The 27,771-nt window shown below is 55.6% G+C and overlaps 3 protein-coding genes across 3 annotated transcripts; all 3 read left to right on the top strand.

The window, feature by feature from the left end:
• The first annotated feature begins 5,648 nt into the window (after positions 1-5,648).
• HOXA9 (homeobox A9) lies at positions 5,649-9,094 on the top strand. The gene is made up of 2 exons (XM_022584533.2): positions 5,649-6,776; positions 7,873-9,094. The coding sequence occupies exons 1-2, from the start codon at positions 6,197-6,199 to the stop codon at positions 8,109-8,111; spliced, it is 819 nt and encodes a 272-aa protein (XP_022440241.1). The 5' UTR covers positions 5,649-6,196; the 3' UTR covers positions 8,112-9,094.
• Positions 9,095-9,691: 597 nt separating this feature from the next.
• Positions 9,692-24,499, top strand: HOXA7 (homeobox A7). Its single transcript, XM_089917592.1, has 4 exons — positions 9,692-12,019; positions 14,375-15,484; positions 16,460-19,424; positions 24,414-24,499. The coding sequence occupies exons 2-3, from the start codon at positions 15,106-15,108 to the stop codon at positions 16,780-16,782; spliced, it is 702 nt and encodes a 233-aa protein (XP_089773718.1). The 5' UTR covers positions 9,692-12,019; positions 14,375-15,105; the 3' UTR covers positions 16,783-19,424; positions 24,414-24,499.
• Positions 21,396-26,151, top strand: HOXA6 (homeobox A6). The gene is made up of 2 exons (XM_022584548.3): positions 21,396-24,528; positions 25,891-26,151. Exons 1-2 carry the CDS (start codon positions 24,087-24,089, stop codon positions 26,148-26,150), a joined length of 702 nt encoding a protein of 233 aa, XP_022440256.1. The 5' UTR covers positions 21,396-24,086; the 3' UTR covers position 26,151.
• The last annotated feature ends 1,620 nt before the right edge of the window (positions 26,152-27,771 follow it).

Consider the following 27,771-nt stretch of genomic DNA (forward strand, 5'->3'; position numbering starts at 1 on the left):
TAAAGCGGTGACAGGGATGGTTTGCTGTCTTGGGGTTCCACTGCTTGAAATGGCCTCTGTCCTCCTGGTCGAGCTGGTTTCCTGCAGGGCCAGCAAACCTAGCCAGAAGGTGGAGGTCGCATTGTAGGCAGCTGAGGTGTCTGGCCTGAGGTCAATGGTGCAAGGAGCTGCCACCGGGCTTGCCTGCCTGGAGTGCTGGGCTGTGTTTAATCAGGGGATACAGGCCCCTGGGTCTCTTTTTTCTTTCTTCCTTTCTTCCTTGGCAAAGAGAAGGGCTTGCAGGCATGGACACGCAGGTTGGCAAAAGGGCTTGACTTGGGCTGATTGGCAAAACTGAGAAAGTCAGAAAGATTAATTTTTCCTTCCTCTGTAAGATATCCCAGCTTTAAAAGAAGAAAAGAATGACCAGGAGAAGGAAACTTCTCTTCCAGTTTGTGTAAGGTCTCGCATTGTGGGACTAAATTACTTCACTCTGAATTTCCATGCCCTTCTGGCTGTAGATAAATAATCATATGTTGTTTTGTTTATACCTGCAGATTTAGTGGATTTTTTTGTCATTAAATAATTGTTACCACTGGTAACACAACAAGCACACCATAATTCTATCTTGTGGAGGTTTTTTTCCTCGTTTTTCCCTTTTTTCTTTTCTTTTCTTTTCTTTTCTTTCTAAAATTCACGGAAGCCAAGGAGGGCTGGGGCAAGCGGAATAGACTAGAGAAGGGAGACACTGTTGGGTTTCCTTTATACTGTGAAGTTACATGCATAAAAGGGTCAAACCTGTAGGTGCAGAAAAAGAAAAAACTATAAAATACAAATCTGTATAAATGTCTATTATTATGAAAAATTGCCAATCTTGTTTTATGCAAATGCATTCTATCGTTATTATAAATGTTAGTTCTAGCTCTATTTACTTCTAATCTTAAATCAGAATAAATTAATATTGTAATGCTGCTGTGCGTGGAAAAAGACGATGTTTATGTTCTCATAGAATAAAAGCTGTGGAATGAAGCTTTTTAATTTTACCTCTTTTTTTTTTTTTGACTTCTTATCTTCACCTTCCACTTTATCCCGTCCACCACTTTTACAACAGGAGGACTAGCCCGCGCCCCCTGCAATTACTTTAGGCATCTATTTAAATATTACCTAGACGGTCGTAATTTGTCTGGGCCCTATAGCCCTGGTGCCGTAAGGTTTGTCGGCTTTTGTTCAGTTTTATGACTTGCTAGTATATCTGGATTGTGGCTGTCTTGGACCAGTGGTTTCAGTTGAGAGGGGAGCTGCATAGACAGAGGAAGCCAAACAGGATTTCTTTCGGGAGACCCCCGGGAGGTTCGCAGAGGCTGCTTATTTCGTGGGTCTCCGGGTGCTAAATGACCCCCAGCCTAGGACTCCGGGGAGCAGGCTGGGCCCACAGCGCGTCACTAGCGTCCGCAGCAGCGGTTAGGTAGACCGCGGCGGGGCTGCATGGGTCCTCCCTCCCTCAGCAGGCCTCCCCGACCTGGTCGCCCTCGGCGGGGCCACGCGTTTCCTGCTCGCGGGAGGTGGGGGGGGGCGACAGCAGGGGGGAGGGGGCGCAGGAGCGCGCGCCCCGGCTGGCTGGCTGGCTGGCGGGGAGGGAGAGAGGGGGAGAGCGAGTGGCAGGGAGCGAGCACGGGAGGCCGAGGCCAGACAGGGAGCCGGACTCCTTGCTGTCCCTTGCGCTTTCGAATCGCCAAGGGCTGCCGCCGCTCGGCGCCGCGCCGGGTCGCTGAGCCGCAAGATTTGGGAGACCAGCCCGCACACTGCTCGTTCCCTCCTCTCTTCTCGCTTTCTCCCCTCCTTCCATTTTCCTCTCTCCTTTACCTCCCTTCCCTTCTTCTCCCAGGTTTACCTTACCGGGGCCGGTGGCTTCTCCCTCCGTGATGCCTTAGCGGCAGCCCGGAACACACAGTGACAGCGGCGGGCGCAGGTTGGCGAGGGGCCGGGCGCGATCACAGGGTTCTCCTTTGGCGGCGGCGGCGGCAGTAACGGCGGCGGCGGCGGGCGAGGCAGCTCCGCGCGGGCAGCACCAGAACTGGTCGGTGATTTAGGTAGTTTCCTGTTGTTGGGATCCACCTTTCTCTCGACAGCACGACACTGCCTTCATTACTTCAGTTGAAATCGTCTCAGGTACCTGTGCGCGCGGGGGCCAGGCCGGGCGGGGCATCCGGGCCCTGGTCGTGCCAGGCCTGTAGTGGCAACCTCGGCTTATCCCGCGCAGGAGCCTCGACGCTGCCTCCTCAGCGCTCTGCCAGGCTGCTGGCCTCAACCCCCCCGCCCCCACCTGGCCCGGAGCAGGTACGGTCAGGTTAGCTGCTCCTTCGCGGACGCCAGGGGCGTGGTAGGAATTCTGGGCTTCGGGCCATTCAAGGTCAGGGGCGCACGCTTCCATCCTGGGCCTCCCCCGCTCCAGGCCTGCGCCTGGCTAGGGACTCTGCCATTCTCCTGCAAGGCTGGGACACCTCCAGCCCCAATCCAGGGTACGAGATCAGGAAAGATCCCTTTGCCAGTGCAGACTCAGTCTAAATTATGAGGGACAGGGCTAACAGGAGCTGGGATCCTGGAATTGTCACTTACCCTTCTCTCTGTAAACCGCCCTCTACTCCCATGAGCTGCTTTTGACTCTTCCTTCTTTCCTTCCCTCCTTCCTTCCTCTTTTTTCTTTCTTCTTTACTCCTTCCTTTTTTTCTTTCCTTTTCTTTGTTTTTCTTTCACCTTCGGTCTATGTCCAGTTTTCTATCTCCACCTCCTCTCCTCCCCAACTATTCCTTTGGGAGGGAACCGGGAGAGATCCAGGGCTTGCTTGGGGAGAGCGGTGGAGGGGGGGTGGCTTATTTTTGTTTGCGCGTTCAAGTAGAGGTCAGAATCTGCAGAGGAAGGGCTCGAGGGGCACGGCTGTCGAGGGCTGTGGATCTGGGCCTGGTATGCCACGGAGCAGACAAGGCCTTGGTTACGATCACGACCGGATGGCGGCGGCCTGGCGTTTCTACTCCGCGGCAGCCTAGGAGATCTGATTAGGGGCATTCGCGGTGTTTCTGTGTGCCCACTCCGAGGGCAAGGAGGCCTGTTGCCAACTTCACTGGGGAGCTGAGGCTGAGACCTGGGCTGAGGCCTAGCCAGGCTTGGTGGAGCGTCACGCAGGGAACCCTGCCGGGAAGCTTCCTCGGCTTTCCCGGCCTGCGAGTCCAGGCTCCGGCTTTAACCGCGATAAGGGAGCCCCGCTAGGGCAAAAGATTGGCTGCTTGCTTGCCAGTAACTTCTGTCAGGTTCAGAGTATGTTAGATATGGCATCCTTGTGGGGACAGATGCTAGAGAAGGGAACCCTTCCAGTGCCAGTCTGTTTCAAATAATAGGGGAAAGGAATCCTAAATTCCAGAACCGTTGGAGTACAAACTTGAGTCCGTGTTCCAAGTTGTAGGCCATGGTTTGAAGCCAGAGGGACCATTCTCGCTACAGGGAACTGAAAACAACTTCTACCCCTCCATATCCCCCAACACACGGGTGGGCCTTCAGGCTAAAGCCCACGGAGCAGCGCTTCCCTTCCCAGCTCCCGCAGCCCAGGAACTATTTTCACTGCTCAGCCTGCCCTCCTGTTATCTGAAAGGCCGGCATAGGGCATTCACCTCAATTCCTCCCTGCCATTTTCAGGACCTGAGTATTGGCTTTGTTTTGGAGGCCAAGGTTTTTGAACTCTCAGGCTAGAAGAGGCAGTTTGTAATCACACCCATTTATTGTTTCTGTATGCACATACAATCCTTTTCACTTCCAAAATAAAAGCAGACACAAAAGCCTGAATATTCTCTCCCCAAACCTGTGGGCTAAACAGGGATAACATTTAGTTTTGTGATTTCCCTCCTTTCTAGGCATCAGAAAAGACTGCTTAATTCTCAACGCCTGCTAATTATTTAGTGAGCGTCCTATTTGGGGGCGCTAAGGCTATTTAAAGAAACCCAGCCTTTTAATTTAAAAAAATACTAATAATCACTGGTGTCTTCTCTGGCTACAAAAAAAAAAAAAAAAATGGAAACAGCAAGCAGGCGTATCCAGCCCGTTGGCAGGCAATTACAATTAGGAGTGAAGGTTTCCTCCAGGGTTAATTTTTCTTAATGAAAATCTAAGAGGTCGATATTTGGGACACCCTGGGCTACGGTGAGGGTGCGGATAAGGCAGAGGAATTTACAGGGAAAGGAAAATATTAGGGAGGAGGGGGCCGAGGCGGCCAGGACCGGCCACGTCGGAGTTCATTGTGTCGGCCACTTCCCTCTTCCGGCGCGGGCCGAGGAAGGGGCACCCGGTTGGTCTCTGCGCGGCTTCGCAGCCTTATTCTCGGGGAGAGCCTGGCATTTGAGGGTCCCCGCCTGGGATAGGGGTGTATCAGGGTTTGGGGGATTACTGGAACAGTTGGGGAGGATGAAGGCAAAAAAGAAGATGGAAGCGACCCATGCCGCCTGCCCGCCCTCGCCGCCAGGGAAGTGGGCTAATGAGAAACACACTCTTGCAAACACAGTGTTCACACGTGAATTTAATTACCCCGTTTTTAGGAGTCGCCTCTTTCTGTTCGGGTTTGGAGCAGCTTTTTGTTTTTGTTTTTCAATTAACATCCAGGCCGAGGCCTTTTAATTTACCTCTGAAAGACTCTAAGGGGTGAGAAATACCTTCCTCAATTTGGCCAAACTAAGGAATGGGATTAAAAGTCAATGCCCTGTGCCCCTCCCCGTTTTAATTTCTAGCCCTGGACTTGAGCTGCGGCCCCTCGCTTTGGGCCTTGTAACTCTGCAGAGCCTCGGTTCGGGTGGGTAACCGAGGCGGGCCCGGGATAGGAGCCAGGAAGGAAGGAGCCCTGCAGGACTCATACGGGGGCCCGGAGGCCAACCGCTCCGGTGCGGGCCTCCCAGCTACTGGAGCCGCGGGATCTCTTAGGCGGGTCTGCCTTTTTGCCATCGGGCTAGCCTTTCATTGATACTGCCTCGTGTTTTTTCGCAGCTCAGATTCAGGGAATGCGACGAGGCCTGCATCAGCGTTAGGGCCTTCGAGGTTGGAGCACGGGGCTGGGCCGCCTGCTGCGTCCGCCGGGGGAGGGGGGGCGGTGGGGGATAGTGATTCCGGGCTGACCACGAGCAGGGCGCGCTGGGCTCGCGTGTGCGCGGGGTTGGGGCCGAGTGCGCGTCACAACCAGGTCCTCAAGCCCATCGCCTCAGGGACGGCTGGCCACTCCCTTTCTGGCCGCTCCTCGGTCGGGCCCTCGCTGGAGGCTCAGCGGCGAATTTGGTTGCTGTCCGGGCGTCCTGCGCTCCAGTCGGGCAGATTCCGGGGACCCACAGTAGGTGCTGCCCTCTCGGCGTCCCGTCCCTGACCAGCGCCCTCCGACAGGGGCGGTGGTGGCTCAGTTTGGGACGGATACTGCGTTGAATTTGACTTTTCTCGACCGGCCCCGGGTAAACTCGCATCTCCTGGGACCACAAGGATTATTTACAGGGAGCTCGCCAACCAAACACAACAGTTTAATTTAACCTTTCCAAGTCCTCGTAAATTTTTACAGCTGGGAGCCACGACGAGTCAAACGGATCTGTTGGTCGTTCCCAACTTCCCACCAGCCTGTGTGGCTTCTGAAACAATAACTCCTTATGAAATATCATAAATATAGATTTAAATACAGTAGAGCGAGAATGCGATTTGGCTGCCTTTTTATGGCTTCAATTATTGTCTAATTTTATGTGAGGGGCTCCGCCGGCCGCACTCGCACGCGGGACCCGCGCCTTGCTGATGGCGTGATTAATTGTGATATAAAATAGTCCGCTTAAGAAGTGTGTGTCTGGTGGTGGCGGTGGGAGGGGAAGGGAGTACAGCGGCAAGGCCAGATTTGATCTTTTAATCTTCGTTGGCCACAATTAAAATAAACCCGATCGTGGAGCGCTGCGATCCCTTTGCATAAAAACATATGGCTTTTGCTATAAAAATTATGACTGCAAAACACTGGGCCATTAATAGCGTGCGGAGTGATTTACGCGTTATTGTTCTGCCGGGAGGGCACGTGACGCGCGCGGCCAATGGGGGCGCGGGCGCCGGCAACTTATTAGGTGACTGTACTTCCCCCTGGTGCTACAAAGTTGTTACATGAAATCTGCAGTTTCATAATTTCCGCGGGTCGGGCCAGGCCGGCCGGGCGCGGGGCACGGCGATGGCCACCACCGGGGCCCTAGGCAACTACTACGTGGACTCATTCCTGCTGGGCACCGATGCCGCGGATGAGCTGGGCGCGGGCCGCTACGCGCCGGGAGCCCTGGGCCAGCCCCCGCGGCAGGCCGCGGCGCTGGCGGAGCACCCCGATTTCAGCCCGTGCAGCTTCCAGTCCAAGGCGGCGGTGTTTGGCGCCTCGTGGAACCCGGTGCACGCGGCGGGCGCCAATGCGGTGCCCGCGGCAGTGTATCACCACCATCACCACCACCCCTACGTGCACCCCCAGGCGCCCGTGGCGGCGGCGGCGCCGGACGGCAGGTACATGCGCTCCTGGCTGGAGCCCACGCCGGGCGCGCTCTCCTTCGCGGGCTTGCCCTCCAGCCGGCCTTATGGCATTAAACCTGAACCGCTGTCGGCCAGAAGGGGTGACTGTCCCACGCTTGACACTCACACTTTGTCCCTGACTGACTATGCTTGTGGTTCTCCTCCAGTTGATAGAGAAAAACAGCCCAGCGAAGGCGCCTTCTCTGAAAACAATCCTGAGAATGAGAGCGGCGGAGACAAGCCCCCCATCGATCCCAGTAAGTGTCTCCTCCCTCCAGACCAGCCACCGCCTCCACGCCGGCCACCCGGATCTGCCGGCCCACCAGCTTTCTCTGGAACCAGCCTTCGCCCGCGCTGGGAGCCTCATGAGCAAAGGCCGGGAGCCAGAAGTTGCTGTTTGGGAGGCCTCGGATGGGGCCCCAAGTCCTGAAAGCAGTGACAAGCGGGCGCGCCGGGCTCCGGGGGAGGGGAGGCGGCTGCTGCCGAGAGAGGGGGCGGGGCAGGCGCTGCGGGTACGAGCCAAGACCCACCGCCCCTTTCCTTGGCTGCCCGGGACCAAGACAGAGATACTTTGGGAGATACTTCGGGAGATTCTTCGAAAGCAGCGCGGCAGAGAAAGTCTTTTGTGCGGCTAGATTGTCCGGGAGCGGCGGCAGCAACTGCAGCCAGCCGGGGCAGCCTGACCCGGGACGCTGGGGAAGACTGCCGATTCTCTCCACTTCTTGCTCCAGCCAGTGGCGGTGTAAATCCTGCCCAAGATGTGGCTGCAGGCGACTGGGACACGAGGGTCCCCATGCTAGATTATTCAAATAAACCCGAGAAGTGATCAACGGTCTTGGGATGCCTAGGGGCGCCGTGCCGGCCTGCCCAGCTCCCACGGCCTTCCAGGGAGGTCAAAATAAGGAGTGGGGAGAGTAGTAGAAGGAAAGGTGGGAAGGGAAGATAGAGAGTCAGTGAGAGGGAGAATAGAATATTAATCTCACTAAGGAATACAGGGCAGAGTGGTTTCCCCCTGTGTGGCAAGAAAGAGATCTGTTTTCAAATTTCACTTCTTACACAATGTGCGGAGAGCGGGAGGAAGGAGAGGAGGGGACCGGAGGACAGAGGAAGAGAAAGGAGGGCCTCAGAGGGGAGGAGGGAGCCGAGGTTTTACGGCATGCAATTGTAAGTGACCGTCCCTGCGTCTCTGGGCCAGGGTTCCATTGTGTTGGAGGCTCGCCTGCCTTCCCTAACCAATTCAGCAGCGTCCTGAACTTTGGCTGAAGACCACAGGAGTTTTCCTAACCCCCAGCGGAGAGGGGTGGGTGTGCTTCTTCTCCTCCTAAATCCCTCCTATCTCTCGCTCCCACGCAGGTAACCCGGCTGCCAACTGGCTCCATGCTCGCTCCACGCGGAAGAAGCGCTGCCCCTATACAAAACACCAAACGCTGGAACTGGAGAAAGAATTTCTGTTCAACATGTACCTCACCAGGGACCGCAGGTACGAGGTGGCCCGACTGCTCAACCTCACCGAGAGGCAGGTCAAGATCTGGTTCCAGAACCGCAGGATGAAAATGAAGAAAATCAACAAGGACCGAGCAAAAGACGAGTGATGTGACTCAAGTTAATTTGAAAAGAGAGCGAGCTAGAGAGAGAGAACTGCCCGTCCCCTTCTCCTACCCCCACCCCACCCCGGCCTCCACCACCCCGCAGAAAGCGGCTCTAAATTCCAGGCCTCATCTCCCCCTGGCAAACCCTGCTCAGGCTGGTTCCTTGGCCTGCCGCTTTGATGGAGGAGGTATTGTAAGCTTTCCATTTTCTATAAGACAGAAAAAAAGTGGGGGGTTATTAGCGCTGATGGCTGTATGTGCTAGCTTGTGTATATTTTTAAAAAATCTACCTGTTCCTGACTTAAAACAAATAAACAAACAAAAAAAACTACCTTTTTATAATGCACAAGGGTTGACGGCGGGCTGTATAGTGTTTAGTCTGTGTAGTTAATTTAATTTGCTCTTTGTGCGGCAGAACGATCTGCCCAGATACTTGAACACTGTGTTTTATTGTGGTAATTATGTTTTGTGACTCAAACTTCTGTGATGGGTGATGCACCCGTTGTGATTGTGAAAGCTAGAATTCGATTTGAACTCAGGTTGTTTATGAGGGGAGAAAGCAGTTGCATAGGGGTATAGCTCTGTAGTGGAATATGTCTTCTGTATAACTAGGCTGTTAACCTTTGATTGTAAACTAGCTGTAAGGATTTCCCAGTGAAATAAAATTTTTAAAAAAGAAAAGAAAGGGTTCTCCTGGACGCATAGATTCACGGTTTTCTCCATTTTTGAAATGCGGACATTTTAGTCTCTACATGCTCTATAGACCTGTCTTGTCCATTGTATATATAAAATCCACATATTAAAGAAAAAGTAATCAAACAAGTTTGAATATTGCTTTTGCACCAAACAGTGAGGAAACTTGGAGCTATACGTATGTGCAGAAGGTTACTACCTATGGTTTACGTTTAATTTTAATTGGGGGAAAATGAATGCTTATTGTAATGGAGTTAATTTTATTGATAATAAATTATACACTATGAAACCGCCATTGGGCTACCGTAGATTTGTATCCTTGATGAATCTGGGGTTTCCATCAGGCTGAACGTACACTGTATATTTTGCAATAGTTACCTCAAGGCCTACTGACCAAATTGTGTTGAAATATTTAACTTTTTGCCAAATAAAATATTGATTCTTTTCTAATTTTTGCGGGTCAGCTCTTTGCACCTTCTCCGGGACAGGGGAGCCTGGGTAGAGTCTGGGGTGGGGGGCGGGCTGAAATGGAGGAGGACAGAACCTCAGTTTAGTCTCTAGCGGGCCTTCGGGAGCCCAAACCTGCAGCAGCCAGGCTCGGACGGGCCTCAGCTCTGCCTACCAGGCCGGCTGTCTGGCGATGCAGGCAGCGGAGGAACGCTGGATAACAAGGGTCGGCGAAGCCCTGCTCTCGGCTTTGTGTCCATTTGCGAGACTGCGGGGAGGCCTCAGAGAAGTGGGGCTGGGGTGTCGCGTACGGGTGGCCAGTGGCTGGGAACGGCCACTCTTTCATCTTGGAGCCCCAAGAGTTTCCCAAACCGGATCCAGGGCGATTCCGGGGGGCCTTCTTCCCTGGCAGGGGGAGGGGGGTGGGAGCTGGAGTGGGGGTGGCGGCGGCAGGACCGAGAGCTGAGGATCTGGCTCCTAAAGAATCTGCCAGGAGGGAAACTGGAGCCCGGCCGCCCCAACGTGGCCGCGGGCACGGACAGTCGGGGGCTCTCAGGGGACGAAGGCCTCCGCCCCCGCGCCCTGCCAGGCCTGCCGGGGGCCCCTTGTGGGCCCCGCCCCGCGCACCCCTCCCAAGCACAAGTCCTGACAGAGGCAGAGCCCAAGCAACCGACCAGCCCCAAGCGCCATAAAAGAAAATGAGGGCTGTTACCGTTTATGGGGTGTAAAGGGCTGCGGGGGGAGCGGCCACAACTTCGGAGGCCTGAGCACCTTCTAGATGTGGAGGAGGGTTCAGCCTCATCTCCCCCTTTTTATTTTCTCGCCTTACCCCCCCCGACCCCCCGCGATTTCTGCGAAGTTATCTGTGTTTGGGCTCGGAAAAGGGGAGCCTGGGCGCCGGGGGATGGGGCGTCCCCTCTCTCCCAACCCCACCCTGCCGCCAGGTTGGGACGCCCTCTGTTGTTGCAGACAGAAGGAACTTCAAAGAATGGGCAGTAAGGGTGTGCCATAAAGGCCGGGTCTGCGAACTGTCTGGAATTCGGCCCTTAATGAGTTTACAACTGTCCAACCCCAATTAAGATTTTCCACCAAAGCCCTTTCATTTGTTTGCTCTGTCTGCCGCCGATAAAGCGGCTGCGGAAACAGCTCACTTTTATGGGCACTGCCCTCTCGGCGTAGATTCCGGGCTCCGTGCAGACCCCCCGGGGATAGGCCCTTGCCCAGCTTTGGGAGTGGGACGCCCGACCCGCGGCGGCTGCTGGCGAAGTTCAGGCCGGGCGGCTTGGCTGCAGTGTCAAGATGCGGCCAGCAGATGGCAGTATGGCTCCACGCAAAAGGCGCCCGCGCCGCCATCTCCCGCCGCCCTGACTCTGGGAAGTTCCTAAGATGTCGACTTGATGCAAGCTTTTCTGGAATGGGAGACCCAGATTTGAGCGAACGGTGGTCGTATATTTTCGGAGCTGCTCACGCCTGGACAGAAGCCTCGCTGGGAAACAAAAAGGCAAGCGGCGGGGGCTCGCCTGACCTGCACCGCTCCCGCCCTCTTCTTCCCCATCCCGGGGGCCTAGCGCTGCGGGGCTGCAGCTGTCCGGCTGCTATGGGGCAGTAGCTCCAGGCGCGGGGACCGATCTAGGGTCACCGCTTCCAGCCCAGAACAGGCCTCGGGGCATCACGACGACGCTCGGAGAACGCGACTGACCGGCGGACAGACACAAGGACTAAGGCCTACAGCCCGTGGACCTGGTGACCCCCCAGAGGGTGTGCAGAGGGCATACACGGTGGCCAAGGGTCCTACGGCGGCCCGAGAGAGAGACCCGAAGTCTGCGCCCCGGTACAGGGTCGGGAGAGCCAGAACCCGCAGGCGAGCCAGGATCCCGGGACTAGGCCGCCTTAAAAACGTGACAATAAAATTAGGCGACTGAAAATTGGGCATAAAGGCATTCTTGGTAATTGTCTGGTGTGGGTATGGCAGGATGGGAAATCCCGGGAGAAAGACCAGGAACTGCTTTAGTTATTCTAAAATAAATGTGATATTTAAAATAATTATATTAACATCCCAACTCCAGGATAGGAGCTCACGTGGTGAAAGCCTCCCGTGCTTTCTCTCGCCCCCGAATTTCCTGAGCAGTGGAGGCACTGAGGTTACTCTGGCGTCCCCTGCTCAGGAAGCGAGGAGGAGGAGGGAGTGAACCCCAATCCAGGCCCAGCCTATTCTCGACCCTGGGCGGGGTAACACGCCTCAGAGCCTTCCAGGAGGCGGTACGGAGCGCGGGTGCGAGGATCAGCCCCGGGTGCAGAATGGTTTCAGAGGGAAAACGCAAAAGCAAACAGGGAACACTCCGAAGCACTCCCGAGCCCTGTGAACACACCACGCGGTGCATTTATTTGGGTTGTAATAATCTCCGCCAAGCCCACCAAATGTTTACAACCTGCATCTCCGCGCTGTACACGCTGTAAAACCGGGGACTGGGTTTTTGGCTGCCATCTCTCCTATCTCTGTCTCTCTCCGCACTTTTCTGTTTATGTACACACGTTGGTATTACAGACACACGCCTTCATTATATTTCCTTATATAATACATAAAATTTCACAGCCTCTGATGAAAGGGTTTTTTTTTTTTTTTGAAAGGGGTTTTTATAGCTTCCCCAAGAGCCGCCCGTGGCCGTGTATCCAAGCCGCAGATACAAAGCTCGATTTATGTAACTACAAATAAATGACGGAGGAGCAGATCGGTGGCGACCGCTTCTCACCACCGATCACGGAGGCTCCAGGTAGGTGCAGGCCGGTCGGGAACTCTGCTTCGTGGACTGCCAGGCGGGGCCTCTCTTGCCCTTGGCCTGCCGGTGGCTGGGAGGCGGCTCTCCCCTCTCGGCTGCCAGGGAACCGATTCCCTCTGAGCCGCGCAGACAGGACCCCGAGCCAGGCGGAGCTCCTTTGCACTTGTCAGGGATGAATCCGCCCCCGCGTCGCGACGGAAGACTGCGCACTAGGTGGAGAAGAGACGCGCAGCCCGTGAGACGGGTGCGGGTGGAAAAGTTTACAGAAGCAAATCGCCAGCCGCCCGACTCCCGGCAGGCTCCATTCGCTGACCCAAAGCTGGGTTTACCTTCTTAGCTGGATTTAAATATTGAGGACTGTTTCGGAACGAGAAGCAGGGGAAACACTCTCTGCTTGGTAGGTGGGACCCCAGCTCCAGGAGAGCGCTGAGAAAATGTCTTTAAATAAAGACAGCTCGGCCGCTTAGAACCTCGCTTTCTCGTGCCTGCCCCAGGTCGAGCGTCAACGAGTATTTCTGTGAATTTTATCACATATAACCCAGTGCAGGTGTCTCTGTTCAGCCAAATAAATAGAAAACCAGAGGCTCCAGAACACGCGATTCAAGAGGCCATATTGAAAGCCTGGTTTTGTCTGGCCTTTTCGTTTTAAAACCCTGCTGCAGAAGGCAAGAGGGGAGAGAGAAGCTCAGAAACGAAAGGGAGGTTTCAGCACCCGCGGGACTCGTCCCAGTTGGCTGACTTGGGCCCAGAAAGGCCGAGGCCTTGCCGGCAGTATCTGGATCCTCTTTGGCCCAGGAGGAGGTTCAGCGCGTCCTGCCAGGACGGCTTGGACCTGCGCCGGACAAAACCCGGGCAGGGGTGAGCCTATGGTACAGGCTCCCAGCCCTCTTGGCTGGGAACGCGTTCTTTCCTGCTCTCCCAGAAATCGCTCCCCCACCCCCGGTCTGTCGGGTCGCCCCACGAAGGCAGGTTCTACTTTAAACGCCATCGCTGCCGGCTGCTGCAGCCACCGGAGTCTAGACAGACGGCGGCGGCGGGGCCCGTTCTTTCTCTTTGCATCTTGCTCTGTGTCACCCGAGGAACAATTTATTGGTCTAAAGCTGTCTAATTCCGCCTCTTTGATCTCCTAGCCTTCTTCTTGTTTGTTTGGTCTTCCTTTAACTTTCTTAGGCTTTTATTTCCTGCCAGAAAGTAATGCTATTTGGAATATTTGGTATTTTCTTCTCTTCCAGTCTTACCCCACCATTCCCCAGCGGAGACACACCATCATCCTGGTCCTCCATAAAGGCCATCCCTGGATATTGCCGCACTATGGCCCCTGTGCCCCCAGGGGAAACCACCAGGCACCCACCTGCCCAGACAGCCCCCGCCTCCCCACCCACGCCTCAGGCAGTCCACTAGGCCAGAGCTCGGGCTCCGTTGCATCCAAGCATGAACGTTTCTGCCACCTTTTGTGCTTCTGGGACCCCCTGAGAGCGTGCGGTGAACAGGGGCGGCCTGGACCCTCTGAAAGTGATGGGAAGCGTTTTTGTATACAAGGAATCAAACTATAATTCAGAGAATTTCCGGGGCAATTCCATTGTGAGGTCGGGTTTATGGTGTGCAATAGAGCTGAGCAGTAAAATGCGTACTGACCTGACTGCTGGGCTTCCATCGAAGCCTGGGCAGTTTATGAGGCGTTTAGGGGAAGGGTTCACCCCACCACCCTCTAGGGAGTGGTGGGCAGCAGGGCATTCTGCTGCCCCGACCCTGCAGAGGTTGGAGGCTTGGGAAGGTAAGCTCCGAGAGTTGAGGCCCTGGGTGGGAGTGAGTGATACTACTGTGAGCTCCAGTCTTGGAAAGGTGAAGCCGCCAGAGCTGCGTGGCCTTTTGGGAGAGGTCCCCCTATTTGTTTTGGGGGTCTCCAAAAGAAATGGAGATCTATAGTGGGCTGCAGTCCCCAGGCGCCCGGGCCCGCTCTCTTCTCCAAATTGGCTCTAAAGCATGTATTGCTCGCAGGCATCCAGGCCCATGAGGAGCCAGTTGAGGCCCAGGGGTGGCCCCAGTGAAAGCTACCAGAAACCTTACAGCACCGCTGGCACCTGGAAAGTGTTGGCCTGAGGTTCCAACAAGCTGGGGGAAAGAGACTTGGTTTCCCTTGAGCGAGGGGGAACCAAGGGTTGCAGGGAGGACAAAAGAGTGTCCGGCCATTTCTTAGGCTGCCAGAGGCCAGCCAGGTGCCCAGGAGAGAACGCACAGAGCCTGCCGGGCCAGAGGTGTCCAGGAGGAGGTGGGGGGGAAACCTCATGTTAATAAATCTGCTGGCAAATGAGGCTCATTAATAGATAAATATTTCACTGTTTCCTTTAGGGCAGATAAACAGTGCGCTGCCGATTAAGGAAAGGAAGCTGAAAGACCTTGACTTTATTCCAACCACATGGTTCCAGTTTGCGGTGGCTTTCTCGCTGTAGGTGAAAGCGACGCTGCGCCTGCCCCATCTGGATCAGAGTCTAAGTCGACCTCCGGCCCACTGGACCTGGGAGGGGGGAGACACAGGCAAAGAGTCGATTTTCCCAGAGCCGAGGTTTGCCCACCCGGCCACCGTGGGGCGGGCGGATAATCGGAGTGCAGAGACCCTCCCTGGGCTGCGTCAATGGGCAGAAAGAGGGGCAGGGAGGACCCGCAGGCTTGGTCCAGCGTTCGGTAATAAGCAAGAGGGGACTGCGCCCGGCCGGCTCCGCGCGACCTCTGCAGGCCAGGGGTCCAGGTTGGCGGCGGGCTGAGCGCCCGCGCGGAGCCTCAAGAGTCCTTTTCCATCAGGACGCGCCAGGCCGGCCGGGCGCGGGCAGATTCGTTGGCCACATATTTGAGCCTCTTCCCCTTCCATTCTAGGCTGCCGCGGGCCCGGCGAAGCGAGACCACCTGTGAGGGCTGCTGAGATTGGCGGAGGCGATCATGTGGGCGGTCACGTGCTGCGGCGACCTCCGTCCAAAAGAAAATGGGGTTTGGTGTAAATCTGGGGGTGTAATGTTATCATATATCACGCTACCTCGTAAAACCGACACTGAAAGCTGCCGGACAACAAATCACAGGTCAAAATTATGAGTTCTTCGTATTATGTGAACGCGCTTTTTAGCAAATATACTGCGGGGGCTTCTCTATTCCAAAATGCCGAGCCGACTTCTTGCTCCTTTGCGCCCAGCTCGCAGAGAAGCGGCTACGGGGCGGGCGCTGGCGCCTTCCCTTCGACCGTACCGGGCTTGTACAATGTCAACAGCCCCCTCTATCAGAGCCCCTTCGCGTCCGGCTACGGCCTGGGTGCCGACGCCTACGGCAACCTGCCCTGCGCCTCCTACGACCAAAACATCCCGGGGCTCTGCAGTGACCTTGCCAAAGGCGCCTGCGACAAGGCAGACGAAGGCGCGCTGCACGGCTCGGCCGAGGCCAATTTCCGTATCTATCCTTGGATGCGGTCTTCAGGTAGGCGCAGCCGCTAGGCGGGCCGGGTGGGCGCGCGGGCTGGGAGCGCGGGGCTGGGAGCGCGGAGCGCGGAGCAAGGCGGCTGCAAGCCGGCTGCCCCGTGACTCTTGGCGGCTCTGCCTTTCTGGTTTTAATTAGAGCCAAGGCGCCATAGCGTGGAGAGCTCATAGCATTGTATGTAAATGAGGCTCATAAAACTTTTTATTGCCCAATTAATGGGTTCGATCCTCGTAAATTTAACTCCATTTGCCTTGGAATTTCAACACTAAGTTTGTTCGCAATTCTCTTCTCTCTCTCTTTCTCCCTCCCTTTCTTCTCTCTCCCTCCCTCCTCCTTTTCCTTTCAGCCAGGCTTTTTTTTTTCTCAAAAGCAGGGAGAGCCAAACCCTTTAGGGCCCCTCACACACCCCAGTGCCAGGGGCCATTTAAAGGCGGGGATGGGTGTGTGGGAGCGGAGACAGAGAGCCGGAGTTCCATAGAAAGGTCCGGGGTTGGGGGCGCGGGCTGCTGGGGAGGGCAGGCGCCCCTGGAGTGCTGGCCGCCAGAGAAGGTCTCCCTTTTGCCTAGCTAGGCGGGGAAGCGGCCTGGCTCGCCTTTGAATGGCAAAAGCGCAGCATCTCCCACTTGCCCACACTCTATATTTACAATTTCCCTTTGTCAGGGGGAAGCAGGACATTGTGGAAGCCTAGCCGGCTGGAAAGGGCGGTTGTAAAGTTGGGATTCTGCGCCTTCCCTCCTCACAGAGCTGTCTGCGCGTCTGGCACCGCAGTCGGGGTCTTCAGCTAACACTCCCGCTCCTCCCCCAGCTCAGTTTGGGGGCGCGGGGCGGAGGGGGGACTCCCGCCTAGGTCAGGGCCGGGAGGAAGGTGCGCGCTCTGGGATGGCGGCCTGGCTAATGCACTGTCCTGTCTGTGTCCCTGTCGCTTGTCTGTCCGTGTGTCCGTGTGTGTGTGTGTGTGTGTGTGTCTGCTCTCAGGGCCGGACCGAAAGCGGGGCCGCCAGACCTACACGCGCTACCAGACGCTGGAGCTGGAGAAGGAGTTCCACTTCAACCGCTACCTGACGCGGCGCCGCCGCATCGAGATCGCCCACGCGCTCTGCCTCACCGAGCGCCAGATCAAGATCTGGTTCCAGAACCGCCGCATGAAGTGGAAGAAGGAGCATAAGGATGAGGCTCCGGCCGCTTCCGCCGCCCCCGAGGGTGCCGTGCCCGCCGCCGCTGCAGCCGCCACCGTCGACAAGGCCGACGAGGAGGACGACGAGGAGGATGACGACGACGAGGAGGAGGAGGAGGAATGAGGGCTGGAGCCAGGGCCCTGGCTGCACCAGACAGTCGGGAAAGTGTCTTTAGAGACTGATTTTATTTACAAAAGTGGAAAAAAATAAAAAGAAAATGTTAAAAAAAAAAAACCCAGTCCCCAACTTGCACCCAATCTACCCCATTACCCGCTCCAGCTCCCAGCTTATTTGGACTGAGCAGCCACCTAGACTGGGGCCCCTTGGGGATCCCCTCTGCCTTCGAGGACCACCCCCCAACAGACACCCCCAATCCCAGTCCCGCCAGCTTTGCTCTGGCACGGTTAAAATACTACCTAGCACAGGCCTCGGGGAGAGGCACCCCCAAACTACCTATGGGCCCAGCCCCAGAGGGCCTCCACTCCCAGGAAGCCCAGACACGTCCCAACACTGTCAGACACCCAACACCTCCCCCATACCCGCAAGGACCTGACTCTCAGTACTACCTACTCGCCCCAAACTACCTATTTTGTGCTGGCTGGCTCGCCTGCTACCTAGTGCCGAACCCTCCCCCCTCCACAGCCAGGCCGCTGCTGCTTCCGGGCTAGCAGTCTTTGGGGTCTCTGAGGCTGTGCTGAGAAGGCACTGGTGTCCGGGGACCAGGGCATTGGCTTCTATTTAAATGGAAAAATAATATATTTATTCCAAAGCATTCTAAGTATTGCAATCTAGAATCCCTCCTTCTTTGACCTGGGCACCCCATGTTCAGGCCCATCACCCCCTATTTCTGGAAGGGAGCATTCTCAAGCTAGCTGAAGGCCTCTGGGTTCGCAGAGATGCTCCCAGCCTCCCTGCCCCTCCCCTGGCCCCTGTGTCCTGCTGTCCAGCCATGTTGAATATGTACACCCTGACTTTTCCTACAATGGCAAATATTGTATATTTGAACAAGATTTTTTTTGTCATTTATATAGTCTTGGAGCTCATTTGTAAGGCAATGTCCTGACTTGGGAAGGATGTGTTAATGGGGTGACTTTGTAGCATGGTGTGTTGTCTTGACCCAACTCTATAGCGTGTGGGGAGGGCAGCCCTCCCCAGCGCCCTCCATCTCCTGTGTTGTCCTGTGTCCCCCTCATCCCTCTTGGCTCTAGCCTGGGCTTCCAGGAACAGGAAGGTACACTTCCTGTCTTGCCCAGTTAACAGTGTTTTATGTAACAGAAAAATAAAGATGCTTGATGACAAAGAAATGTGGACCGCTTTATCTAGGGGGGAGGGGGCCTGGGGAAGACAGGGTGAGCATGAGTGGAGAGCAAGCCCTGGCTGTGTCTATGTGGCCAAAGGGGCTTTGGGACAGCAAAAATGGAAGAAAGAATAGGGTCTATGTGCTGGGTGTCACGTATTGTTGTATACACCTCGAATCCCTTTTCATGTGGACTTTTTATGTGTAGATTCATATAGGTGTGTGTACCTCTTTTTGCATGTGTATTTCTGTGTATTTTTGAGTCCATAATTGTATGTATTTCTTTGTCCATAGTTGAGTGCAGGTGTTTTTGTGTGTAAACAATTGCAGGTACTTCCTCGTCCATAATTGGGTGCATGCGTTTCTGTGTGTCCATAATTGTATATGTGCATTTCTCTGTGTGGAGATTTTTGTCCGGTTTGCATGTGTGTGCAAACATCTTCCAGATCCCTTGAAAACGGAATCTTCGATTGATACATTATATTCTATGAACCTCCCCAAAAACCTCCATAAATTCCATGAGAGAATCCCAAATCCACCCTTTCCTATAAGGCTATAGGGTGGGCTTGGAAAGGGGTATTACCCTACAATTGATTCTGAATTTTCCACGAGCCCTGAACCCGACCCCAGGATAGGACGCGGGATTCAGGGCCTCTGATATAGACCCCAACCCCACATTCAGGCAAAGCGAGGGCGCCCCAGGACCCAGCACTGAAGCTGAGGGGTATGGGAAGGGGCAGGGGCCGCAAACCCGGCTTCGAAACTTTGGCGCGGGCGTCTGGATGAGAAGGATTGAGGGGCTGGGGAAGGGGCGAGGGGTGGTGGGGACAGCGCAGAACAGGGTGAGCTCGGCGGGCGAAGACCTCGACTCCTGTCTCCTGCTTGGGTTGGGCCCACTTCTTATTACTCTTAATAAACCCCGGCCCAACTGGGTCTGTAAAACCTGCGGCCCCAAGTCGGGGCGGCCTCGGTGGTAAGATGGCGCCGGTGTAAGAGCTGCCTCCTCTTAGTGATGGGGAAAGGGTCATAAATCCGTTGTTGTTTATGAAAATTTACAACTTTGCAATACAACTTTATGAGTTGTTCGGCCCTTCCATTGGCCGCTGTCGGTCATGTGGATGGGAACCGTGAACATGAACTTTTTTATAATTTCCCTTGCGAGAATAGAGCCGCATTCTTTTCCTCCGCTCCGTCCTGCCTGCTTCGGCGCTCTGCCTTCCAGCCCGGCTCGGCTGTGCTTTGTCCGGCGATGGCGAGCGAGACGAGGCCCCGGCCCGGCCCGGCCCGGCCGCTCCCGCAGGAGGTGGGGCTCGTCCAGTTCCCGGCGCCGCCGCGGCCGCTTTGCAACTCGCAACCTGGCTAATTTCCTGCGTCCTCTAGCACCAGGAAAGAGGACAATTCGTCTCCCCGGGCTGCCCAGGCGACAGCTGTCAGAGGGGCAGGAGCTTCTGGGAACCGCCATCTGCAGGTGAGACATGTGGGGAGACAGGAGCAAAGGTTGTGAGACGGTAGCCGGCACCGGCGGCAGTGGGAGAGGGCACCCAGGGCGGCTCTGAAGAGGGGCATACTCACCCTCACCCACCCACTCACCCGTTCACACACGCGCCTCCATCACACACTACAGCCCGCACTCGCCAACACACACACACACACACTCACACACACCCTCCCTCCCTCTCCTCTTTCGGGCTCACCGTGGCAGTGAATGCCTGCTTTCCTTCTGTGGCACAGTGCCCTGGCAAGGGGCAGGAACACTGAGGTCTTCTTTCTCCCCTTCCTCGTCGACCTCGCAGAGCCCAAAAGGAAGTGGCCCTGCACCCTGCATTCCCTGCCAGCCTCCCGGGTTTGGATTTTTTTTTTTTTATGATCCAATTGGCAGGATTGAATCCCCCAATAACTGGAGACAGTTCCCGACCTGGGAAGCTGGTAAGAGGGGAGGGCAAAGTGAATTCATCGACAGGGGTTTTATCAGCATCAACACAGCACCTTCTATTCCGTGGGAACTGGTTTCTGGAGAGAAAAGTAGACTGAGGGGAAAAAACAAACAAAAACTTACTAATTCAGCCAGGGTCCTCTGCTGAGTGCCTGCTTCCCTTCACGCGGTTTTCCGATGAGAGAGGTGTCTGAAGCGCGGGGAGAGGGAATAGATTCGTGGGTGGAATTCTGTGTTGGAGGAGAGGATGGGGTTAATTGGCTGGGTGTTGCTTGGCGGGAAGTTTCGGTGCAGAGGATGTGGTGGTGTTGTTGCGAGTGGCAGGGGCCCGCAGCCAAGGTTGAAGGAAGGACGCAAACCGAGTCTGGACGATAGGGGACCTCCTGCCAGCCACGGCCACCTCGGCGCAGCGGGCTGGCTGGCGACCGCGCGCTGCCCATCTCCGAGAGCCGGGGGAGGACTGTGCAGCCGCCTGGGAGGAGGCGCGGAGGGTGCCGCGGGCGTGGGCTTGACGAAGCGCGGTGGCACAGACCCAACTTGACCTGGGTGTACCTCGATCAGATTTGTCCCAGGAGCTTCCTGGGACAGCGACCAGAAATGAACCTGAGGTTCTGGGAGTTCTTTTTGTTTGCTTTTTGGTTTTGGTTGTTGTTGTTTCCCCACCTTAAGATGATGCCTTGGTATGCACTCTACAATTTAGAAGGGCCTGTGGACGTCGGGAACGTCCACCCGCGCTGGGGGGTGCGCTGGGGCGGATAAAGGCGCATTTGCATCGCGGGGCCGTGAGCTGCGTGACTGCGGCTGCCGCGAGCAGATTTATTGCGACCGCGCCGGGCGCTCGCTGCTGCCACGCTGTGGCCGTCGCCGGAACCGACGCCAGCCGCAGCCCCGAGTCGTGCAGCCTGGCGCGACTGCTGCGCGGGCCCCTCAGAGGTTCCCAAGCAGCCCGAGGAGAGGGGGCCGAGGGAGGACCTCAGGGGCGGCCTCCCAGGGCCTGACTGGCCGGGAACCTCCCCCGCCTTGGCCACCCCTGACCGGAGCTGGACGCCCGACTAGACTCGAGTCCTGCCGCCACCCCAGCACCATGGAGACTGGTTGCACAGGCCGCCTGGCACGTCATGGCTGCTTCTCTCCAAACTGCGCGTCCCAAGGCGCCCCGGGGGCGCACACTGGTTCGGGAAACGCGTCCGCTGTGGGATTTTGAAATCGGAGATAGCACTCGTAGTCCTGAGGCCTGAAGGCCTGGCTGGCCCTGAGGAGGATTGACTATGGCAAGGAAGCGGGCTTTGGCTCCAAGCGAAGGCCTATGACAGGCAGAGGCCGCACCTGTGTGCTATGGGCTCTGGCCTGGGCTAGCGATCCCGGCGGACGCAGTGGCCTTCAAGGAACCCCCCAGCAGGCCTCTCTCCAGACCGGTGGAGGTCGAGGAGCTCAGTGGGCAGCCCCGGGAAAGGGTGAATTGTGAGGCTCTGCTTGCCATCCCGTCCCCCTCGAAGAGCAGCTGAAAGGTGAGTGCACTTTCTATGTGGCTTTGACCTAGAAAAGAGCCCTGGTGGCCATTCTCACCATCCCAGGAGAGGCTCCCTCCAGAGTCTGGGGCTTCTATTCTTGCGTGAATGGCGCTCTCTCTCTCTTCATATATATATATATATATATATATATACACACACACATACACACACACATATATATATATTCATACATACATATATATATATATATATATATATATATGCACCTAATGCTGCTTGGAGAAATAAATTGGATGGCTGTCAACATGATATGTACCAGCCTTGGCTAACACGTAGAGATTTCAGTTTAATATATTTTTTCCATCTTAGTTTCTATAGAAGCTAGAAATATACTGTTTTTTGACTCTTAGCTGAGAAATCAAATTCTTTCGTTGACTGGGACAATGATTAAATCGAGAATCCGGGTCAACCCATAACAAATACTAATAACAGTAGTAAACTACCACCAGCCCCAACACCGTGTGGGACCTGGAGGAATGAAGCAGAAATTATGAATGTAAACATTTATGAACGTCTCCAAATGATCATTTTCATCTTACATGATAATAACTTGCTTGAGATCACCATCATCTGATGGTCTTGTTAAAGAAACAACAACTCAAATATGATTTTCTTCTAACACAACTTTTTTGTAAATCCCTTTTTAATTTTTAACTCTTGAGTTTTCATTTTCACCTATCAGATCCTTTCCCTAAAGAAATTCGAGGACAATTGAAAATTATGTCCTTTCCTGCCAGGCCCTTATTTATATATGCAAAGAAGAAACTTTCCCAGCTTCAACTGATTGGGGCACAGTCAGAAGGCTTCTGGGTGCAGCCCCCACTGGGTGGGCAGCGGCCGATTTTGAGGATGCACCACAGTCTCTGGGGAGGCCAATCATAGCCCAGTCCTTTTCCAAAGTTTTCTCCTTGGGGGAAGTGAGGGGAGAAATCGAAAAGCAAGGAAGAGATTAAGGAAGTCGTTGCCAGATTCCTAGGGGGGCCTTGCCACACACCCCCCAAGTCCTGAACCCCATCAGCTTGCATTCGCCAGTTTTACAGATCTTATAAACACCCTCTGGAAATTCAACCAAATCATATAAATAAATCGTTCTTCAGACTCCAGACAACTGAGCATTTTAAAGATAATTCAAGGGGTTTTACAAGCCTAACAAATACAGTTGTAAAAATGCCATTGGAAAGATATCACATTTACAAAATGAGATTGATCCACGTGCTATAAAAGTCAACTATCTCAAAGGAACACCTCAGGCAAGAGAGCGCAGCCCAGGACAGGATTTTCCTGTCCTGTTTGGGGAAGGCCAGGCCTGGGGCTGCAGTAAAAGCAATTCAGAGAATTTCTGGAGCTGGTGAGACAAACTGTTTCTGGTTCTGGAGCAACTGCGGGTGGCAGGTCCCCCAAAATGTCCCAGAAAGGGCAGGAAAGGGGACATCCCAGGACAGAGCCCATGGACAGGTGACCCAGAAGCCAAGCACATCCATCATTCCCGCGGCCTTGGGCCCGCGGAGCTGCCCTCTATGCCCGGCTGGGCCAGGGACCCTGGGTCACCAGCACCTCTGAAATGAGGACAGAGATTCCACATCTGGATCTGTCTCATCTCTGAGCTATCAGGGTGGCAGGCAGAGGGAGAGTCTGGCGAGTTGGGCTTGGGCAAGGGGAGCAGGTCCCAGGGCTGGCTTCGGAGCTCAGTCTCACAACCACTCCTCTGTAGGTCCCTTTCTTGTTGAAACCAGTGGTTTCTGACTTCTAGGTTCCTGGGTTCAGAGGCAGCAGGAGCGGGGCTCACAGCTTGTGAGGGGTGCTTTGAGGCCAGGCAATCGCTGGCCATTGGAAGGAGGCCCCTGGAGACTCAAAGGAGACGTGTTGTATGTGGGAGTAGGGGGCCTGCGGGGGAAGAGACTAGCCTCGTCCTGGTCCTGGTCAGCTCGAGGTGAGCCTTTCTCCTTGGCGGCGAGGCCCAGGCCCTTGGTGGGAGTGGGGAAGGAGAGGAGGAGGTGATGCATCGATTCCTAAGGCGCAGGAGTGAGGAGCAGGGGTGAAGGCCTGGTTTCTCAGAGCCCTTCTCCAGCTCCGGAGCCCGCACCGACGGGTAGGGGAGTGCAGGGGGAGGGGCAAACTCAGGGCCCTGCCGGGAGGGCAGGCCGGCCCGGAGCAAAGACATCCTCGTCACCGCCCCTCCCTGCGCGGGGCTGTCAGGTTTCCTGTTTGGAGAGAAAACCCAGCAAAATCCAGCAAGGCAAAAGGGGGGTGGTGGGGGGAGGAAAGAGCGGGCCTGGCCAGGTCTTTGCATCAACCCGGACGCGGGTGCCCCTACCCCGGCCCGAGCCGCACGCCCCTGCCCAGGCCTCGCCCGCCACCGGCTTTCGGGAAGAGAGCCGGGCCGGCTGGCTGTGCGCGCCCATTAATCTGTCGGGCGGGCGGCGGGCGGGCGGCGGGCGGGCGGGCTGGGGGCTGTTTGTAACTTTGCTGCCTCGGTCGCCGCGGTCCCCGGGGAGCGGGCTCCGGCGCTCGCTCCCATTGGCCGCCGCCGCGTCAGCTGGTGCGATTTGCTGCTGTCGCTTTTGGCGTTCGGCCATCCAGAAACAAACCAGTTCGATGACTACTAATAGTTATAGCCAGATGTACTAATACACAACAAATCACAGTCCTGCAGAGGGGCGCGCAAATGAGTTCCTATTTTGTGAATCCCACTTTCCCCGGGAGCCTGCCCAGCGGCCAGGACTCCTTCTTGGGCCAGCTGCCCCTCTACCCGGCCGGCTATGACGCGCTGAGGCCCTTCCCGGCCTCGTACGGGGCGTCGAGCCTCCCGGACAAGACGTACACCTCACCTTGTTTCTACCAACAGTCCAACTCGGTCCTGGCCTGCAACCGGGCGTCCTACGAGTACGGGGCCTCATGTTTCTATTCTGATAAGGACCTCAGTGGTGCCTCGCCCTCGGGCAGTGGCAAGCAAAGGGGCCCCGGGGACTACCTGCACTTTTCTCCCGAGCAGCAGTACAAACCCGACAGCAACTGCGTGCCGGGCAAAGCCCTCCATGACGAAGGCACCGACCGGAAGTACACGAGTCCTGTTTACCCCTGGATGCAGCGGATGAACTCCTGCGCGGGTAAGGTGTTTCCCTGCAGCCCCTCAAGAGAGTGGAGGGAGAGGGGGAAGGAGGCAGGGAAAGAAGGAAGGAAGGAGGAGACAGAGAGAGTAGAAAGAGGAAATAGAAAGTAAGGAAAGAATGAACAAAGTTTCTTTGGGTTTTTAAAAAGAGATTTCAAAAAATAAAAAATCCAACCCATTCCCAATGGGGCAATCAAGCTGTGGCAGCTTGAAGGCGGGGCACTAGTGTCCATGTAAGGTGACAACTTAGGGAGCGTGTGGGGGGCTCACTGCCATGCTGTGTGAGACCCAGTGACAGGGGCAACCTGAAGAGAGAGCAAGGCTGGATGGGAGAGAGCGCCTGCCCTCACTGCATGCTGGTAACACCCTGCTCAGATCCCCAAGCCGTGATGGCCTTCTGCACCCATCCTGAGAGCTCCCCTTTCCCTCCCAACCCCCTCACCCTTCTGCCCTTCAGAAACGCATCTAGATAAAGGCCCTCATTTGGCCCCTTGCAGTGTCTCCCCAAAGCCTTGGAGGGCCACATCCTCAGCCTCAGGATTTTTTCTCTCTCTCCTCCCTCCCCTCCCCCTTCCACTCAACTGTCCACTCACAGCCAGCTTCTGCCTCCTTCTGAGGCCCTGCCTGTGTCTCATACACCCAGCTTCGGGGGAGCCCCCCACCCATGGGTTCCTTTGGCACTAGAACAGATAGCCCATCACAGTCCTTCATTCCAGAAACCCCAGGTGGCCCACAGCTCCATCTCTTTGCTCCTGGTTTCCAAAAAATCTACAGGGAATCCTTGGAGAAGGACAGAGGCTAATGCGGATTTTTCAACTTAGTCTTTTGCTTTAAAATCCACTTGTGTTTTCAAGAGCTCTGCGTTTCTCAGAAGGGCCATACAATTGGAAGGCATTTGCAAAGATTTGAGAGGGCTCACCATTTAATTTTTTTAAAAAAAGCATATTGTGTCCTGACATGGCTGGCCAAAGTAACATCTTCACAGAGGTCCGTGTGTGAATTCGGAGTGTCTACCCTACTCACAGGGTTCCATACCCACCATTCCCAGACACACACACTCTACTCCCACAAAACAGGCTTAGGTACCCCGATCTAAGAATGCTGTTCTATTCTTTTGCTTGTAATTTTTTTTACAGAGCAGATTTTTCAAAAACAATAATTTCCCACCCCAAGTCGTTTTAGGTGGAACACATCTCGCTTGGTATGAAATAATCTTCTCCCATCCAGCCCGCTTTCGGCCCCAGACATAGTGGGAGAGGCGGGTGGTTTTCAGCCCCGAGACCGGGGCGTGGGGCGCGGGGCTGACTGGTCTGGCTGCCCGGATCCTGGCTTACCGGCGCCCGGCCATTTCTGACCGCAGGTGCTGTGTACGGGAGTCACGGGCGCCGAGGCCGCCAGACCTACACGCGCTACCAGACGCTGGAGCTTGAGAAGGAGTTCCACTTCAACCGCTACCTGACGCGGCGCCGCCGCATCGAGATCGCCAACGCGCTCTGCCTCACCGAGCGCCAGATCAAGATCTGGTTCCAGAACCGCCGCATGAAGTGGAAAAAGGAAAATAAACTCATCAATTCCACACAACCCAGCGGGGAGGACGCTGAGGCAAAAGCGGGCGAGTAGACGCCTGGGCAGGGACCAGGCCCGCGCCGCAACCTCCCTCGGCTTTGCCCCCTTGCCTTCGCCTACTCCCCAACTTTTCTTCCCGCCTGCTCCCATCCGGGGGGCTTTCGCAGCTTCAGGAGAGCCCGGCGCTTTGCAAACGTCTGAGCATTTATTTCTTACAAGAAAAAAAAAAAACAACCTCACACACAGCCAATCCCAGCGGTAGAGCGAGGCGCACTGCACACGCAATCCCGCTCTCCAAGCCTAACCAAGCCCGCTCCGGGTCTCAGGGCGCGCCCCAATCGGTCCCCGGCTCTTGTGTTAGCGCCTCTGCACGCCCCTGAGCTCGGTTCCCGGGGTTGCTGGAGAGGAAAGAACCCGGGCCCGAGCCCCCTTTGGTGTCTGGGCGTTTCCGCCTCGGTTCCTCGCCACCAAGTCCTGAAGGGCATCACCAAATCAACTCCGGCCACTGGGAAGAGGGAGCCTAAAGTCTGGGGCCCCAGCTCTGCCGAGGCCTCCCAGGCCGCCCCCAGAAAGGAAGAAGCGCGAGGAACAAAGGGGGCCCGAGAGAGCCTTGTCTCTCGGCCCAGCGCGCAACCGTCCTTGGAAGAGAAGCAGCCTCAGCCCAGCCGAGCCAACCTGGGCGCGGGTGGAATCTTGCAGCCCTGGGAAAGACTGGGCTCCCCGAGCTCCGGATTCCGGCTCCCCGCCTCCAACAGGGCCGACGCTACCACCACAACAGCTTTCAGGACCTAAGGATGCAGCCCAGGGCTATGGGAGCGGCAAGAGTCCTGGTTTCCAAATGTGCCAGGGGCGCCTGAGACGCCTGACCTCCCCAGCGGGGACACCTCCCCCCACACCCAACTTTAAGCTATATTTGTGATTTACTTTCGTCTTTCAGAACCCAGGAAGATAACTACGGAGGTACTAGGCACTGCCACAAAATGCTTTCATTAGCGTCCTCATTTTACTTCTGGAGGTCTAAGCAAGACCCTAATAACTCGGCCCACGAATCCCCAGGCCCAAGCAGCTTCTGTGGCTGCGGGGAGCCTGGGCCCACTCGCTGGGTTCACCGAGAACCCTCCGACTTGGGACCCGGTTGGCTAGAGGAAAGTGACCCGGTGGTGAAGACTCTCCAGAATGGATACTTATAGCAAATCAAATAGCAAACTAATGACACGAAAACCATATTTACACGAAAGAAAAATCGACTCCGGCTATAAAAGTGTATGGAATTTGACCTCGCCTCGGAGAAACGCTACACAAAAGCTATCTTTAATAGACGCCTGTCATTTAAGAGCGGCAGGGACACTGTCCCTCATGCGCTCGCAAAAACAGAGCCGTAATTGTAGCTGCTGCTGCGGGTAGGATTTATTTCTCCAATTGGCTAAATGGCCTCCCCCCCTTCCCCGAAGGTGATATCTGTATTTTCAAATTTCAGAGCTGCCGGCACGACGGTCAGAACCGACCCCAACCTCGACACAAAAATAAGAGGGGCTGCACAGCAGGGAAATAAAGTTGTTGTAAATAAAATCCAAGTCACCATCTCCCCTCAGTCCTCTGCATCCTCGCCGGGCACGCGATCGGCAGCTGACGGCCTCACAATTGGTACATCCTAATGGAACTGCGAGGGAAATGC

Source organism: Delphinapterus leucas, chromosome 9, assembly GCF_059928025.1.
Source record: "Delphinapterus leucas isolate spDelLeu-1000000601 "Yukka" chromosome 9, BTC_Dleu_Yukka2, whole genome shotgun sequence".
Taxonomy (NCBI): domain Eukaryota; kingdom Metazoa; phylum Chordata; class Mammalia; order Artiodactyla; family Monodontidae; genus Delphinapterus; species Delphinapterus leucas.